General features: G+C 38.3%; 1 protein-coding gene and 4 non-coding genes across 5 annotated transcripts in view; 4 read left to right on the top strand and 1 right to left on the bottom strand.

Moving 5' to 3' along the window:
* Positions 1-2,794: 2,794 nt before the first annotated feature.
* The window catches only part of LOC121381281 (secernin-1-like), a 41,189-nt gene continuing 26,838 nt past the window's right edge, over positions 2,795-17,145 (bottom strand). The window contains exons 3-6 of the mRNA XM_041510527.1: positions 11,455-11,642; positions 10,062-10,267; positions 8,202-8,435; positions 2,795-6,587 (exon numbers count right to left, since the gene is read on the bottom strand). Coding sequence (XP_041366461.1) covers positions 6,091-6,587; positions 8,202-8,435; positions 10,062-10,267; positions 11,455-11,642 — 1,125 coding nt within the window. The 3' untranslated portion in view covers positions 2,795-6,090. The remainder of the gene's footprint in view (positions 6,588-8,201; positions 8,436-10,061; positions 10,268-11,454; positions 11,643-17,145) is intronic.
* Positions 13,516-13,589, top strand: Trnan-guu. Its single transcript has one exon. It is a non-coding gene; the product is annotated as a tRNA-Asn (tRNA).
* Trnan-guu lies at positions 14,334-14,407 on the top strand. The gene has a single exon. It is a non-coding gene; the product is annotated as a tRNA-Asn (tRNA).
* Positions 16,174-16,254, top strand: Trnan-guu. Its single transcript has one exon. It is a non-coding gene; the product is annotated as a tRNA-Asn (tRNA).
* Trnan-guu lies at positions 16,779-16,852 on the top strand. The gene has a single exon. It is a non-coding gene; the product is annotated as a tRNA-Asn (tRNA).

Here is a 17,145-nt window from a genome sequence, read left to right on the forward strand (position 1 = left end):
TACCTGTAAAAAAACGTACTCGAATTTTGTGCGGAACTAGGGTAGTCACAGACGCTACCCGTTATCTCAGAAACGAGCAGCTTGGCTCCCAAGTGTGAGGGGTGGTAGTATTTATATCCGTGGCGTTTATGTCGATTGATACGCTGCAGGTAGGAGTTTTAGCCACATATGTTACTATTGTCGTCTATGGGATTTGATTTGGTAGTATACACCCTAAAGTGTTATTGTATATCAAGACTAACTATGTTCGTATGTTAAAAAAAGAGTTGGTTTTGTTTAAAACACCACAAGAACACATTGATTATTAATCATCTGCTATTGATGTCAAACATTTTGTAATTTTGGTAAAATAGTCTTAGATAGGAAACCCGCGTCAAAAGAAACTGATGAACTAGCTTGTAACTACTTCTAAATAATGCTATATTACTCATACCGCCCCACCAAACCCCCATTTTTAAAAAAAACCCATACCGACTTTCATGCTTTTTTTCTTTTAATACATGCGTGAACGTGTAATACACTGAGGCTAAATGCAAAATTGGACGTGCGATTACTTTACCTTGGTGTGACGGAACATGCTCTTAAATTTGTTTTCGCCTGTGGCGATTTTAATTTTGTTAGAGGGCCGTGTGCAGTTTAATTGCACTTAAGCCCAGATGGGCAACTTGTTACGTAATACTTCTGCGCGACGGTCCTCGATCGGTACGCCTAATACACACCCAGCCAGGTGCGGAGGCCATGTGGCTAGTAGTTACGTAATATCTCCGGTAGTGCTGTTTATGGCCAGGAGATTGCTCGCGGTTGGCGACAGCCAGACTGACGATCAGAGAGAAATATACCGACTCTAGTAGAGGTAGAATATGAGATGATACGTGAGGTACCGCCTTGTACCCCCAGGCAAAATCCTGATTTATAATAAATAGCTAGTGTTTTAGAGGTATCAGGAGAACGAAAAAGGACGGCTCCCAGGGAACGTAGTCCGTTGGACTTTGGTAAATATTTTTATTTCTGCTCTGTGTATAACCTTGATGTGATTGATGTGACTTTAAATATTTTGATACTGTATTATACCAATATTCTTTAGACAGTGTCTTCGGTCATCTGACGAAGTAAATCGTAGACTTTTTGTTCTAACATTATACGAGTATTTAGTAATATAAAGCTTAGCCAGTCATCCTAGAAGACCTGGGTAAACTGTAGGTTATTGTCTTTATTGTGATAGGTACCAGTATTAATTCGGTGTTACAAGGTTACTGAATGAGTAGTTAGGAATAGAGCTGTAATTCCTTTATTAATTAAGTTCCCCTGGAAGCGTTCCTAAATTATAACACGTTACTGAACGAGTAGTAAGGGTTAATTAAAAATTAACCAGTTAGGAATGGTGTTGTAATTCCTTTATTAATTAACTTCTCCTGGAAGCGTTTCTCAATTATCACACGCGTGGGTGTTGTGTAACGGTGAAGTGATTTCGCATATTGTGTAACTAGGCACCTAGAGATTAACTAATTAAGTGATCAGTTCTGGGTTGTTATTATTGCTGTTATTAATTAACTACTACGGCTGTACATTTGTCGGCGTAGGATAATACAGATTCCAAAGTGTATTGTGTTTTGTTGTGTTTATAGTGAGCTAAACGTGCTATAATAATATATACTTTATATAAGATCGTATCTCTGATCATACCTAGAGACGAGCCATACTAGGGTTTAACCGCCTGTTACAGAGAGATCTAATAGATATACAGTTGGGAGAGATATTTTGATAATCGTGTTTTATTCAGTTACGGGAATTATAGAATCCCCGTGACACTTGGGGGGTGTGTGTGTGTGTGTGTGTGTGTGTGTGTGTGTGTGTGTGTGTAGCCCAAAGAGCTGTTTTGAAGGTAACTTTATGTATATACTATATGTATATACTATATGCAACTTAATCATACAAAAGGAATAGCCGCTGGACTATGCCAATAAAAGAACAACAAAACGTCATTTATACTGCATCATGGTTTTATTTTGTTAAGCAACGTCATGTTTTGTAACATACAGTGGCAAATAAGGCATTGACATGGAATCGAGGCAAACGCGTGCCTCTTTAATCTCGTCCCACAGAGTGCGCGTGTTTACATGACACACAAGTTACACGAGCTACACGAGCTACACGAATACACTAAATCAATCAATCAATCAATAAATAATAAGTCAATAAATAAATAAATAATATATATTTTTAATTAATTAATATCTATTAATTAATATACAAATAAACATAAATACATTTTATTTTTATATTCTTCAATGCTCGATCGATCCCACTCAATACTTACACCTAAATATTTGAAAAGATCTTCATTTTGACAAAAGCCTAGACATGTGTTGTCCCGTCTTCACTAAAGTGGTGGATAAAGAAATTTTCTGGTTTTTGGTCGAAAATATTCTATATGACCGCAACAGAGTGATCCACGACAAGTATATCACATGCAGTGCTGATCAGTGTTAAGTGTTATCCTGTGGGTTAGTGCACACAAGATACTCCTTGATACTAATAGAAAAGTATCCTTTATGGTGGAAGCTGATTTAGTTCTCTCTATTCACGAGCTGTTTTATACACCCAGGATTAGTTGAACATAATCACGGACATTAATGACTAGTGTATGACTACACCATCATCATCATCATCATCATCATTATCGTCGTCATCACCATCATTATCGTCATCGTCATCATCATCATTATCGTCGTCATCACCATCATTATCGTCATCGTCATCATCATCATTATCGTCATCATCACCATCATCATCATCATCATCATTATCATTATCGTCGTCATCACCATCATTATCGTCATCGTCATCATCATCATCATTATCGTCGTCGTCATCATCACCATCATCACCACCATCATCACCATCATTATTATCATTATAAATTCTGAATGTTGCAAATTTATTACCACGGGATGCAAAATATCAGTGAATAAAATGAAAATAAGTGTATACAACAAGTTTTGTTTTCAGTAGAAAGAACGCTCGAGAGCGCTTGCTATCAATTCAATACACATACACTAGATTATACCATTCTCATGAACAAACTAAAGCTTTTACATGTTTACGTCACTATGGGCTTTCTTCTACTTAACCACAACCAAACAAAAAGTTTGCAGTTTGATGACGTCAACCATTTCCGTATAAAGACAAATCATTTATTAAAGATATCCTCTTCACAGACATGAACGTCATCATACACGTTCACAATGAATGTTTTGCATAATAGTATGAGAAACAAATGCTCATTGAAAGACAATCTAATAGCCTACACCCCTCCCCCCAAAACAATAAAAAAATAATAATAAAAAAATAAAAATAAATAAAAAAAAGAAGAAAAAAGAAGCAAAACGAAAACAAACCAACAAAAAGAGAAAAACAAAAAACAAAAACAAACACAAAAACAAACATTTAATACATAAAAGAATCCCCCCCCCCACACAAAAAAAAAAAGAAAAAAAAAAAGAAGGAAAAAGCTTACAACAAACAAACAAGAAACCCCCACAAAATCCACCGATTTGATTATATCCAATTAAGATTCAAGCACGCTGTCCTGGGCACACACATCGTCTGTATGTGCAGGACAGAGTTAATGGTTACTTGTTCATAATTAGCGACAAAACCCCACCAGAAGTCAGTGTAGTGGTCTTGCACCTTCCCAAAGAGCCCACATTTCTCGTTCTGAGTGGAAGCTGTTACCGAGGTGCGAACCAGTACACCAATCGTAAGGCCAATGGTCAGAGAAGCCACTCCAGTTAACCGTGCATACCAAGGGTACTGTCAAATTCTCAGTTCAAAAGCAACATAATAGTGTTTTATATCGCAAAATTACACATATTTGCAGCACACAACATATTTTGCACAAACATACACTAGCACATTTAACACAATATATATTTTTTTAAATTTAACTTAAAATTAATATAAAAAATAATAGTTAAAATATTAAAAATCAGACTAAACAGTATGGACCGTACACCTTTGGTGGTTATTTTCCAGAAATGATCACGCGATATCCATCCCCCATCCATGGATTAAAATGAAATTAATTTACAGGCACCCATAAAATATACTAGTTTTATAACGTATTGTACGGTAGACAAAAATAAATAAAATAAATAAATAAAACAGTAAACATTAGCGTTTCGGGCATCATGAGAAAGTGGCGATAACCACATTTGGAAGTCAATAACGGATCTCTAGAGACTCGACAAAAATGTAAAAATACTTTTAATTGTTTGAAGAATTGGCATAATAGATATCATTAAGACAATCATTTTATGCCTAACCTGAAAAGAGGGAATACGTCCCAAACAAGACACCAAACTAAAACGAAAAAGAACCGATTAACCTTCCAGAAACTACTTGAACAAATATTTGTATCCTAACCAGCCCCAAGACGGTACCAAGCGGGTGTGGATGGGTCATGTTGTTAAAGGCATGTGCCCCAGCCACCCCAAAAACATAAAACAAAACAAAAGCAAACTATATCAACAAAAAGTGACGTTTCGTTGTTTGAAGGTGACTTTGTGTCTTGCTCAAGAAGATCCTATACTACTATGTGCTGATGTGTTTTATCCCCACCCCTACCCCAGTAACTTTAGGCTAGGTACGACCCTACTCCCCACACACCTGCGGATATTTCACACTGGACAATATTCCACAAAAATGAACTTTACACAAAGAAATATTTAAAACAGATCGATATAATAACCACAATTATTTTATAAGAATAGTAATCTTTTAAAAAAATATTGGCATTGTCCAACCATGTGACCATTTCTGAAATAACCATTACATAATATGATGTCAGATACAGAGTGGTATACTACATTACTGGTAGCATACATAAATAAAGCACATCACTAAATGGAATGCAATATTTTTAATAGCATCGATACATCATTCATGAAAACAACATTGGTGCAAACCATTGACATACAACATCCATTTAGGTACCATACCACCATTCTTCGTGTTGTTATTTTGTGTAATATATTGCGCTGTTTAGGAAAAAAGGTCTTCATTAAAACCTTTTTTTAAAAATTACTGAAATTCATATTCAAATATGTCTGGTGATTACATGTAGGCAGTATTTAAATAACTCATAAATGATAACAATTGTGCACGTGGAAAGCTACCACTTATATAACAGCAACATGAGCCAGTGAATAGGAAGAAAGGAAATGTTTTATTTAACGACGCACTCAAGACATTTTATTTACGGTTATATGGCGTCGGGGAGGCGGTGGATAATTAAATTGTTTGTGCTCAGCCTATATTGATTATTTTCTGCATGGTAGTTTAATACCAAGCAACTTCACTTCCTAAAAATAGCAGCCACGTAGGCCACTTGATGTATATTCTGACAGACATTGTGTTAAAATGCTAACAAAAGATATGGTGGTGTGCAACCTAAAGAAATTAATTCTGATCCAGTCATTGCGCCGTGCATGTGTCTAGCAGTCGTATGGCCTAAGCATTCAACATACATGTCATAAGTTTTATAATAAAGATTGATAATTTACACATAAAATCAATAGCATATGCCTGAACTGCATTTGAAAATATGGTTCGGATCGACAGCACTAGAACATATTAACACATCACGGACAATACAGTATTCGCCGTTTCAATAATTATTATAGTATGAAAATCGTTTTTGTTTTTGCTGTAGTGGTATGTGTGTCAAACGTTTCTTTGTGTTTCAAAACAGTTTACATACATTTTATATTTATTGGGTTCTAAAATAAAAAATAGCTTTATTTTCAATAGAATTAAATCATTGCCACCTCTCGTTTCTTTGTACAACATGTATATCTTTGATAGACGTCCAGCATCTAGTATTACATTTAGGTAAACACAAAACACAGAATTAATTAAGCAGATCCTAAATTGTATTAAGACTTAAACCACATTGCTCTGTGACGAATTATCTGTTTTTCTCCATATAAGCGTTTATCAAACGAGTCTCTTCCAAACTCTTACCACAGTACTCCTCATCTTGCCATAAGCAGAAGAAAAGCTTTTATAAGTGACATATATTATTATTTTTTATCTATAAAACTTCATTTCTGACTCCGTGACATCCTTGAAGAGATCGCCCACGTCACCTAAACTAGACTTGGTGCTGGTCTTTGCGAACTCCAGCATCTCCTGCACGCAGCTGCTCTCCAGTTCTCTCATTGTCTTGCACAGTTTGTCGCCGATGGCCGTTTTGTTCTCCATGAGTTCCCGCCACTTCTCGTGCATCTTGTACAGCGCGTGTCGCCTGTCGACCGAGGACTGTAGACACGGCCTCCCTTTCTCGCCGCCGATAGCGGGCGACACTGTGACGTCCCCGGTGTCCGAGTCCGGACAGAAGATAAACGGCTTGAAGACGGAGACACTCGGGTTGGGCGTAGCCGTGAACCAGTGGATATCCAAGGCATTGGTGTCCGATGGAGACATCACGGACACCTGACTGGCAACCGTGTGAATGTCGCCGCTGAAGTTGATGCTACTCGGCTCGTCACGGAGAATGCCAAACATTTCTTCCAGGGAAATCTTCCCTGAAATTATATAATAAAATTTACTTTAATATTAACTCTAGTTATTATAAGAGCCATCAATGCCATAGGCGTATACCAGTCGAAAGATGCCTGCAACTAGAGGTACCAGTATAATGTATGATGACGTCCAAAAGAAACATTACAAGGCTTGAAATTGGTTTATAAAACCCCCAAAACTGTATGGTGGGATATGAAAATATTATGAAGTTCAACATCCAAACGTCACAAGACACTTCGTGATACACGCATGTAAAGTGGTTTGTAAATTAGTTCTTTTCGATTAGCAAACAATATTTATCAAATTATTTTTTATATACACATGTATGTAGAATTTCGTTTGGACATCAGTATATTAAATCGCCTCCCAAAAGAATGGAGTCAATGTACTATTATTTTCATCAGAGTTGAGGGACCAATGCCCTCCTGATTTCCTTCCGCCGTTGTTAGTCATGTGCCACTTCAAACAGACTATTCAAGATTATGATTGAATAGAGGTATTTTGCATTCCTATTGCGCATGCGCGCGAAGAGTAACGTCCCTTGACAAAATAGACTGAAACTAGTCTATTTACAAATTGGGGGGGGGGGGGGGGGGGGCGTGACAGACAGGTTGTTATGGGCGACTTGAGTAGCTTCGTAGGAGACTTTTAAACTTTGGCAACTAAAATGTACATATTTCGAATTAGATGGTATAATGACCGTAGAAAACGGTCCGCTGAAATTTACAGCGGAATGGTTCAAATTAAAAAGCAGTGCAACAACTTGGACAAAGGGTTTTGATAACGCCAGATTAAAAGACTATCTCGTAAAAAGTATAAACAAAACATTTGACAGATTCCATAGGTTATGGCATCGACAGGTTATGGCATCGATCGATATATATATATATATATATATATATATATATATATATATATATTTGAAATATATATATATATATACACACACACACACACACACACACATATATATATATATATATATATATATATATATATATATATATATATATATATATATATATATAGTCAAACCTGTCTTAAGCGGCCACACAAGAGAGTAGTTAAACGTGGCCGCTTAAGACAGGTGGCCGCTGAGTACAGGTTGCCACATATATAGTCTTTTAAAACATTTGTTGTTGTTTCTTGTTTTACCATCTGTACTGCTAATTAACGGATGTGTGCTTCATAGTTGACTATAAATCAACTTTTGACATGTTGTCTCCTTCAGAAATATATTTACAAAACAGCAACGTATTCAGGCAATGCATAAAGTCTCATAAAATGATGAACAAAACATTGTTAAGTATGAAGTAAAGTTTTACTTCATTCATTTTGCTGATCTGCCAAAAAACAAAGACACATCGTCCTCCCAACAGCAATCTAATATCGAATGAAAGGTTGTTTCAAGATCACGGCGAAAACATTCAACAAAATAATACCCGTTATAATGAAAGACATTAAAACCACACAATGGTGAATAAAGGGCACATAACTCTTTAACATGAACTGTAGTAGACTGTTGCACTCCAAATGTTATGTCCCTTATTCACTTGCAAGTGAATGTACAACAACCACCACTTAGTAGTTGGTATTTGAAGCAGTACGAAGCTTACCTTTACTGGTGGCGTTTGTCAACAGTTCCTTGCCACTCTTGAGTCGGCTGCTGGGAAGTTGGACGTCAGACAAGGACAGACCAGTGAACTCGGCGCCGAACACGTTGGCAAAGTGGAACTCTCCGTCTTCTGGCTTCCAGTGGCCTCCACTCTGGGCAAGATCCTTCAGGTCAGGCAGGCTAGCATCGAACTCCGACCCGATTGTCAAGCAGCTCGAGATGTTATAGGTACCAGCTTCGTGTGAAATAATAACAATATATCAGTTACTGGGTATATCATCACCATCATCATTATTATATACAAACTATCGTCGTGATAATAATCATTACATCATTATAATCATCATCAACATCACCACCACCATGGCCATCATAACTATTAAAAACTATCATAATAATAATTATCATCCCATCATCATCATCATCATCATCATCAACATCATCACCATTATATTATTATTATTTGCACCACCAAATTCATTGGTGTCCTTCTCCTGATCTTCATCATCATCGTCACCACAAAATTCGTCGTCATCATTAAATTACACAATTTGTTTGCAAGACACCCCTTTACCGTCAGAAACATTAAAGTCGCTGATCCCACTTCTCGAGGTATGTACCTTTTTCTCTTTTACATAAAAAATATTAAAACAGATCTACAGCTAATACAAACACCAGGACGACCAGACACATTTATTAGCCAACACCGATAACATAAACACGAAGTTTTAAGTACCGTAATAGTTTTAATAACCTAAAATATAGCATCGGTGCTTTTACTATTTAGAACTGCGATTCTTCCCACCTTCTACGATCCACAGAACCACGATACTCAGATGTTACAGAAACACATACGCTGATCATTGATGTGTGATGTTAACGGATGTTCCACTTACAGACAATTCGCTGAGCCACCCAGAAGGGCCGATGTTAAAGGATGTTCCACTTACAGACAGTTCGCTGAGCCATCCAGTATGGCCGATGTTAACGGATGTTCTACTTACAGACAATTCGCTGACCGTTCCAGACGGGCTGATGTTAACGGATGTTCCACTTAAGACAACAGACAATTCGCTAAGCCACCCAGAAGGGCTGATGTTAACGGATGTTCTACTTACAGACAACAGACAATTCGCTAAGCCACCCAGAAGGGCTGATGTTAACGGATGTTCTACTTACAGACAATTCGCTGAGCCACCCAGAAGGGCTGATGTTAACGGATGTTCTACTTACAGACAATTCGCTGACCGTTCCAGAAGGGCTGATGTTAACGGATGTTCCACTTAAGACAACAGCCAATTCGCTAAGCCACCCAGAAGGGCTGATGTTAACGGATGTTCTACTTACAGACAATTCGCTAAGCCACCCAGAAGGGCTGATGTTAACGGATGTTCCACTTACAGACAACAGACAATTCGCTAAGCCACCCAGAAGGGCTGATGTTAACGGATGTTCTACTTACAGACAACAGACAATTCGCTAAGCCACCCAGAAGGGCTGATGTTAACGGATGTTCTACTTACAGACAATTCGCTGAGCCACCCAGAAGGGCTGATGTTAACGGATGTTCTACTTACAGACAATTCGCTGACCGTTCCAGAAGGGCTGATGTTAACGGATGTTCCACTTAAGACAACAGCCAATTCGCTAAGCCACCCAGAAGGGCTGATGTTAACGGATGTTCTACTTACAGACAATTCGCTAAGCCACCCAGAAGGGCTGATGTTAACGGATGTTCCACTTACAGACAACAGACAATTCGCTAAGCCACCCAGAAGGGCTGATGTTAACGGATGTTCTACTTACAGACAATTCGCTGAGCCACCCAGAAAGGGCCGATGTTAAAGGATGTTCCACTTACAGACAATTCGCTGAGCCACCCAGAAGGGCCCCGCCGTGTCGAGCACCCACGCCTCTGTTCTGTCCGCCATCAGGAAGCTGTTATGGTGGGTCCACTGTCCAAAGCTGTGGTCCTCAAAACATGGTCCTCCCTGGCCGTGCTCAGCCAGGAGTTTAGTAATCACGTCTAGGGCTTCTTTAGCAGTGGCGCTTCTCTCCAGACCTAACCTGTAATACAAATAACATACGGCATGAGGAAATTTGTGAAGGCAATAAAGGATTTTAATATCCCCTGTGCCAATGCGTCATTGAATATATGTATGTTTAAGTCAAAACCCGATATACATACAATAGAGATATTCAAAATATAAAAATGCATATATAGCCAGTGCCAGGTCTGTCCACATCTGCATGTAACTGTTTATGTTATCCATTAGTGTTGAATCAGTACATGTTATTGTTTCCTTAAATAACATGCATACACTTTTTTTTAAACGTGTTTGTCGGAAGAAAAGTCGAACCGTAAAACAGGGATTCTTCTTGGCCGCGTATTGATTTCCTGACGGAAATAGTTTCGATTGTTTGATACTAAGCCATAGTTTGTATTTTATATTGATGTAATAGTTAAACCCTTGAAATTATTTTTTAAAAAGAAGAAGAAAAAAGAGATACTTGTTGACGTCCATGCAAGTATGAACACAGAACCACACAATATGAACATGTCCTTATATCGAAACTTCAGATCACTTGGCTTTTTAAAAGATATACATTTAAAATATTAACGTCGTAGTTTGATTGAAGTAGTCTCGATAAAGGAAGTGTCTATGTAAGAGTGGCGCTTGGGAATTAAATGAAGGTGAAGTTTCTGGTGTAAATAGAGCAGAAAGAAATGAGGTCGAAATCGAACGTGCGAAAGGAAAGAACGGGGTCGATAATATATATATATATATATATATATATATATATATATATATATATCTGCGTAGAAATCAGATACAATCGACAGTCGACCCTTTCTCACAACAACAAAAAAAAAAAAATACACTGAGCTATGGCCGAACATAGCAGGGGCGCATTGATAGGGACAGATAGGTTTTCTTTTAACTGACAATCTGGAAAATACCATTGGCTTAGCGAGGGGAGGCGTGTGGCCTTGCCCCACAATCATATACCTATTTTTCACCACCACCATTTATATTTAACGATCGCCACAAAACACGACTTCAGACAGTGTGGGTGCCCTCGTCCCCCATACATGGGCCTCCCAATATTAAATCCTAATCACGCCAATGGAAAAAGTGCCATTATTCGTACATACGTCTATCTATTCTGGTCCCCTTTCGCACCCCTTTACACACTGCTTCCAACTTCCCAAACCAATACCCTTGAAAGCAGCAGGAAGGTTATAAACCAACCTTACAAAGTCCACACCTATCAGTTTTTCCACGTGGTCTCCCGACTGGCAGAGCGTAGTCCACACTGCTGTGTTACCGATGCACACCCCGTGCTCGTTGGCACCCATCTCTGCCCCCCACGTCCAGCCGGGTTTGCTCAAGATCACGGCATGAGTGTGACACACCTGGTCAATCTCAACAAACGTGCACTGCAACGGAAATACAAACATCAATTTATTATCCAACATATTATTAATAAAATGGAAAAACATCGATCGCGTATGTGTGTGATTGTGTTTCACGTGTGTGTGTGTGTATGTGCCCGTGTATGTGTGTATGTCCGTGTGTATGCGCCCGTGTGTGTGTCCGTGTGTTTGTATGTATGTATGTGTGTGTGTGCATGCGTGTATGTATGTATGTATGTGTGTGTGTGTGTGTGTGTGTGTGTCCGTCCGTGTGTGTATGTATGTGTGTGTGTGTGTATGTATGTATGTATGTATGTGTGTGTGTGTGTGCACATGCGTGTATGTATGTATGTGTGTGTGTGTGTGTGTATGTGTGTGTATGTATGTATGTATGTGTGTGTGTGTGTGTGTGTGTATGTATGTGTGTGTGTGTGTATGTATGTATGTGTGTGTATGTGTGTATGTATGTATGTATGTATGTATGTATGTATGTGTGTGTGTGTATGTATGTATGTATGTATGTGTTCGTGTGTGTGTGTGTGTGTGTGTGTGTGTGTGTGTGTGTGCATGCGTGTATGTATGGCTGTAATTCGACAGATACATTTCATTTCGACTAGCTGACAAAGTGAACTGTCTCCTTGGCAACCCCCCCAAAAAAAACCCCCAAAAACAAACACACACACAAAAACGAAAACCACAACAAAAACACTCCCGAAAAACAAAAATCCCAAACAAAAGAGCAAAACACAAAAATCCCCTTCCCCAACACCCTAACAACCACCCCGAACAAAAACAACAACAACAAAAACCCAAACCAACGGAAACAAAAGTTCCCAAAATCCAGCCACAAAAGAGATAAGCTGCGCGTACAGTGTGTTATTATCTTTAAATATTAATGGACTGAGAATATTGATACAATAAATCCAGTGTCAAGCTACAGCGGTACGGTTATATGTCCGCCACCTAAGTACAACCATTTACTGTACACTAAATAACGAATGTGTAATTTTCGATAATTTTAACTACTCTGACGAGTACTAAAATAAAACCAATAGCCTGTTCAGACATTTGTGTATGTTTTTGGCGATCATAATGTTTCCGAATCGGTCATTTTACATCAAGTCAACCGCCATTTTGATTGTCGACTTCATACAAATGCTACGGTATTAATGTTCATAGACGCGAGTTAATTTCTGTTTTATTTTATTTTAGGAACTTTGCGTTATTTTGTGTTTTATTTCAGGAGCGGTTAGGGTTACGGTCGATTGGTTAGGGTTTTCTGTTTTATTTTAGGAACATAGGGTCGAGTGATTTTATTTTAATTTAGGAACTTTATCGGTCTATTGTTACAGAGGAGTGTTGATAGCCTACACGTCTACAGAGTGATTAGGGTTAGTGGGGGGTGGGGGGGTGGGGGGGAGCTGGCCCCCCAATAAGTCTAAATGTCCATAGACTCGAGTTAATTTCTGTTTTATTTTATTTTAGGAACTTTGCGTTATTTTGTGTTTTATTTCAGGAGTGGTTAGGGTTACGGTCGATTGGTTAAATTTTTCTGTTTTATTTTGTTTTAGGAACATAGCTGCTGTAGTCCGGAGGGACGTAGAAAGGCATTGACTTAATGTGCCCCATCAGGGCCCATGCACTACAGCTATTGTATACGTGTGAGGGGATAGCAATATTATTTTGACAGGAAATCGGTAAAGTTCCCGGGAATGTATACGTGTCTATGTAAGCCTAGTCTTAATGTAATCTTAATGCAACTGCAATGCTACTAAAATATTAAAATGTGATCTCAGAAGAGACAGTTGGACAAAACAATGCAATTATAATCATACATAAACAATAGTATATTTTACTACCTAGAGTAGCCGATGTTATGACAAACATTTATCATCCAGTCTCTGTGGCGCAATCGGTTAGCGCGTTCGGCTGTTAACCGAAAGGTTGGTGGTTCGAGTCCACCCAGTGACGAATACTTTTAATGAATATTTTTGGTGATTGTATTCGAGCTATGTTGTGGTGAGCTCTTGTTTTGGCATTTTTGAAGAGATGAATCTTTGTGGCGTGTCTATGTGTGTGTGCAGACAGACAGAAATACAGATAGATATTTTATTGTAGTCTCATCCAATATATACACAGTAAACTCCATGGGAACCATTCTTAATAAACAATATAAGGCCACTCGTTATGAAGTTATGATAGACTACAAAATCACATTATCAGTTGTAAAACACACAGGCATGTGTATGTACTTTTGTTAGACACCCAATAGCCGATCTCTATATCTGTGGTGGGGTGTCGTTAAAAATACATTTATTCATTCACAGGCATGTGTGTGTGTGTGTATGTGTGTGTGTGTGTGTGTGTGTGTGTGTGTGTGTGTGTGTGTGTGTGCATGCGTGCGCGGGTGGATGATTTACAACATTCGATACTTCAATTTCATGTTGATTATGCTAAATTAAACGCTCGACTGTGGAGTTGATTTAGGTAGCTACCAAAAACAAAAGGTAGAAGCTGCGCAGTCTAAAGACAGTTCTAGAAGCTGTGAGTTTGAGAGTGGATATAAACTTTAAATTGTATGACTGTCATTATCTTAAATATAAATGAATGTGACCCAAACCTCAGTCTCGGGAAAATAATCCTATATTCTAATCTGTCCATAACTTCATTATAAATAGTAAACGTTTTGAGATTAATTAACCAATCACATTCACAGTCTCTGTGGCGCAATCGGTTAGCGCGTTCGGCTGTTAACCGAAAGGTTGGTGGTTCGAGTCCACCCAGTGACGGTTATTTTTAAATAGTCATTTCTGTTTCTTTTTAGTGATTGTATTCCAGCTATGACTTTTTGTGGCGTATCTGTGTGGGCAGACAGACAGACAAATATTTTACTGAAGTCACACCCTATGTACTACAGTACAAACATTCTTAATAAATAATATGAAGTTTTAAAGCCATTCCTTATGGAGTTATGAGAGACTAAAAATCACTTACTGGCATGTGTGCGTGCGCGCGTGGGTATGTGATCACAATTCACATTATTCGACACGCACATTTTAGTTGGTCAGGCTTGATCAAACGCTCGGCTGTCGAGCTGATTTAGGTAGCTACCAAGGACAAAAGAGAGGAGTAGCACAATCGACTAAAGTAAGCTAACAATGTGAGAGTGGAGGTAAACTTTAAATTGTAAGATTATTTTCTGAAATTGTTTTTCTGGACCAAGTTGTTATTTTCTTTAAATATAAATGAATGTGTGCTAATGTTAAAAGTAAACATAATATCAATGTTATTTTTGCAGAAAATCTAACTTAAAATATGAATTCACCCCTGCCCACCAATGCAATTATTGCAATCATACATAAAGAGTACCATCTATAGAAGCTGAATTTATTATTGACAATAATTATCCAGTCTCCTTGGCGCAATCGGTTAGCGCGTCCGTGAGTCTTTTTATTATTTTTATTTGTAAATTTTATGTATATGTGCAAAAATATTGTGATTGACGAATAAAAAGGGGGAAAAAAGAAGGAAAAAAAGAAGCGCGTTCGTGAGTCTTTTTATTATATTTATGTATGAACTTTATGTATATGGGGGCGGGACGTAGCCCAGTGGTAAAGCATTCGCTTGGTGCGCGGTCGGTCTAGGATCGATCCACGTCGATCGACCCATTGGGCTATTTCTCGTTCCAGCCAGTGCTCATCAACTGGTGTAACAAAGGCCGTGTCTGTGGGATGGTGCATATAAAGATCCCTTGCTGTTAATCAGAAAGAGTGGCGACAGCGGGTTTCCGCTCTCAATATCCGTGTGGTCCTTAACCATATGTCTGACGCCATATAACAGTAAATAAAAGCGCGTCGTGAGATAAAACATTCCCTTTCCTTTCCTTTATGTATATGTGCAATATTAAGTTTGACAAAACAAAAAGAAAAAGAAAAGCGCGTTCGGCTGTTGACCGAAAGGTTGGTGGTTCGAGTCCACCCAGTGACGATTATATTTTTGCATTTTGTATTGATATGCTCGGTGGTTCGATACCTTTTTTACTGCGATGTTTCTTGTTGTATACTCAATAATGAACATTTGTCTTCTTTTTTTCACAATAGAAATAGGGGTAATACTGGGGGACTCACTTGTGCAGCCTCCCCCCCCCCCCCCCCCCCCCCCCCCCCCCCCCCCCAGTGTGTGTTTGTGTGTGCAGTTAACTAACAACACTGATAGCAATTAATTATTTTATGAAATTAGTTTGTATGCAATGTAACGAAAGTTATTATCTTTAAATATTAATAGACTGATACATGTACCAGTTTCGGATCAAGAAAATTCATTTGAGGGATCCTTGGATTCTCCAACGTGGACCATAAAAACAGATTTAGGTTAGGGGCCCGGGCCCCTGGAGTTCCTATTTGATTCGCCACGGTGTACATTATAAACAACTACAATGTTGGTAAAATATCAAAATTATAAAAAGAGACAGTCCACAAAACAATCCATTTAATATAATAACCATACACAAACAGTACCATATGTTATCAACATTAGCATAGAAACTTGTCATCCAGTCTCTGTGGCGCAATCGGTTAGCGCGTTCGGCGTTCGGCTGTTAACCGAAAGGTTGGTGGTTCGAGTCCACCCAGTGACGGCTACATTTAAAAAAATTTAATATCATCATAATCATGTCTGTTATTTGTGATGGTATTCCAGTTACGTTGTACACAGCTCTTGCTTTGGAATGTTTGAAGAGTTTATATTTTGTGGTGGAACTGTGTGCGTGAATGTATGTCACAACATTCGACACGTAAATTTCTTGTTTTTAATTATGTGTTATTCTGTCAATGTGCATATAAAGTATCCCTTGCTACTAATGACAACATGTAGCGGTTTTTCTCTCTAAGAAATTAAAGAATAAATGTAAAAATTACCAAATGTTTGACATCCAATAGCTGATGATTAATAAATCAATGTGCTCTAGTGGTGTCGCTAAACAAAGCAATCTTTAACTTTTAACTTTGAGAGAAAAATCTAAGTTAAAATCCCGGGAATGTGTATTTATGTAATCTAAATGCAACTGCAATATCTGATTGGAAAAACAACAGTTACTATAAAAAAAACCCCAAAACAACCCAATCTAGAGTAGCCGATGTTATCATTTAAAACCGTCATCCAGTCTCTGTGGCGCAATCGGTTAGCGCGTTCGGCTGTTAACCGAAAGGTTGGTGGTTCGAGTCCACCCAGTGACGTTTATTTTTAATAATTATTTCTATTTGTTGTTGGTGATTATATTCCAGTTATATTGTGCAGAGATCTAGTTTTGGAATATTTGGAGGAATTACTTTTATGGTGTGTGCGTGTGTGTGTGTGTGTGACTACACAACATTCGACTGATCCAATTCATGTCGGTCACGCTTGATCAAACGCACGGCTATCGAGCTGATTTAGGTATAAGCTAGCGACAAAAAAAAAATAAAAAAAATAGAGATGCTACTTACACTAAAGACAGTTCAACAGAGAGAAGCTGTGAGAGTGAGTAGCC

This window comes from Gigantopelta aegis, chromosome 9 (genome assembly GCF_016097555.1).
Source record: "Gigantopelta aegis isolate Gae_Host chromosome 9, Gae_host_genome, whole genome shotgun sequence".
Classification (NCBI taxonomy): domain Eukaryota; kingdom Metazoa; phylum Mollusca; class Gastropoda; order Neomphalida; family Peltospiridae; genus Gigantopelta; species Gigantopelta aegis.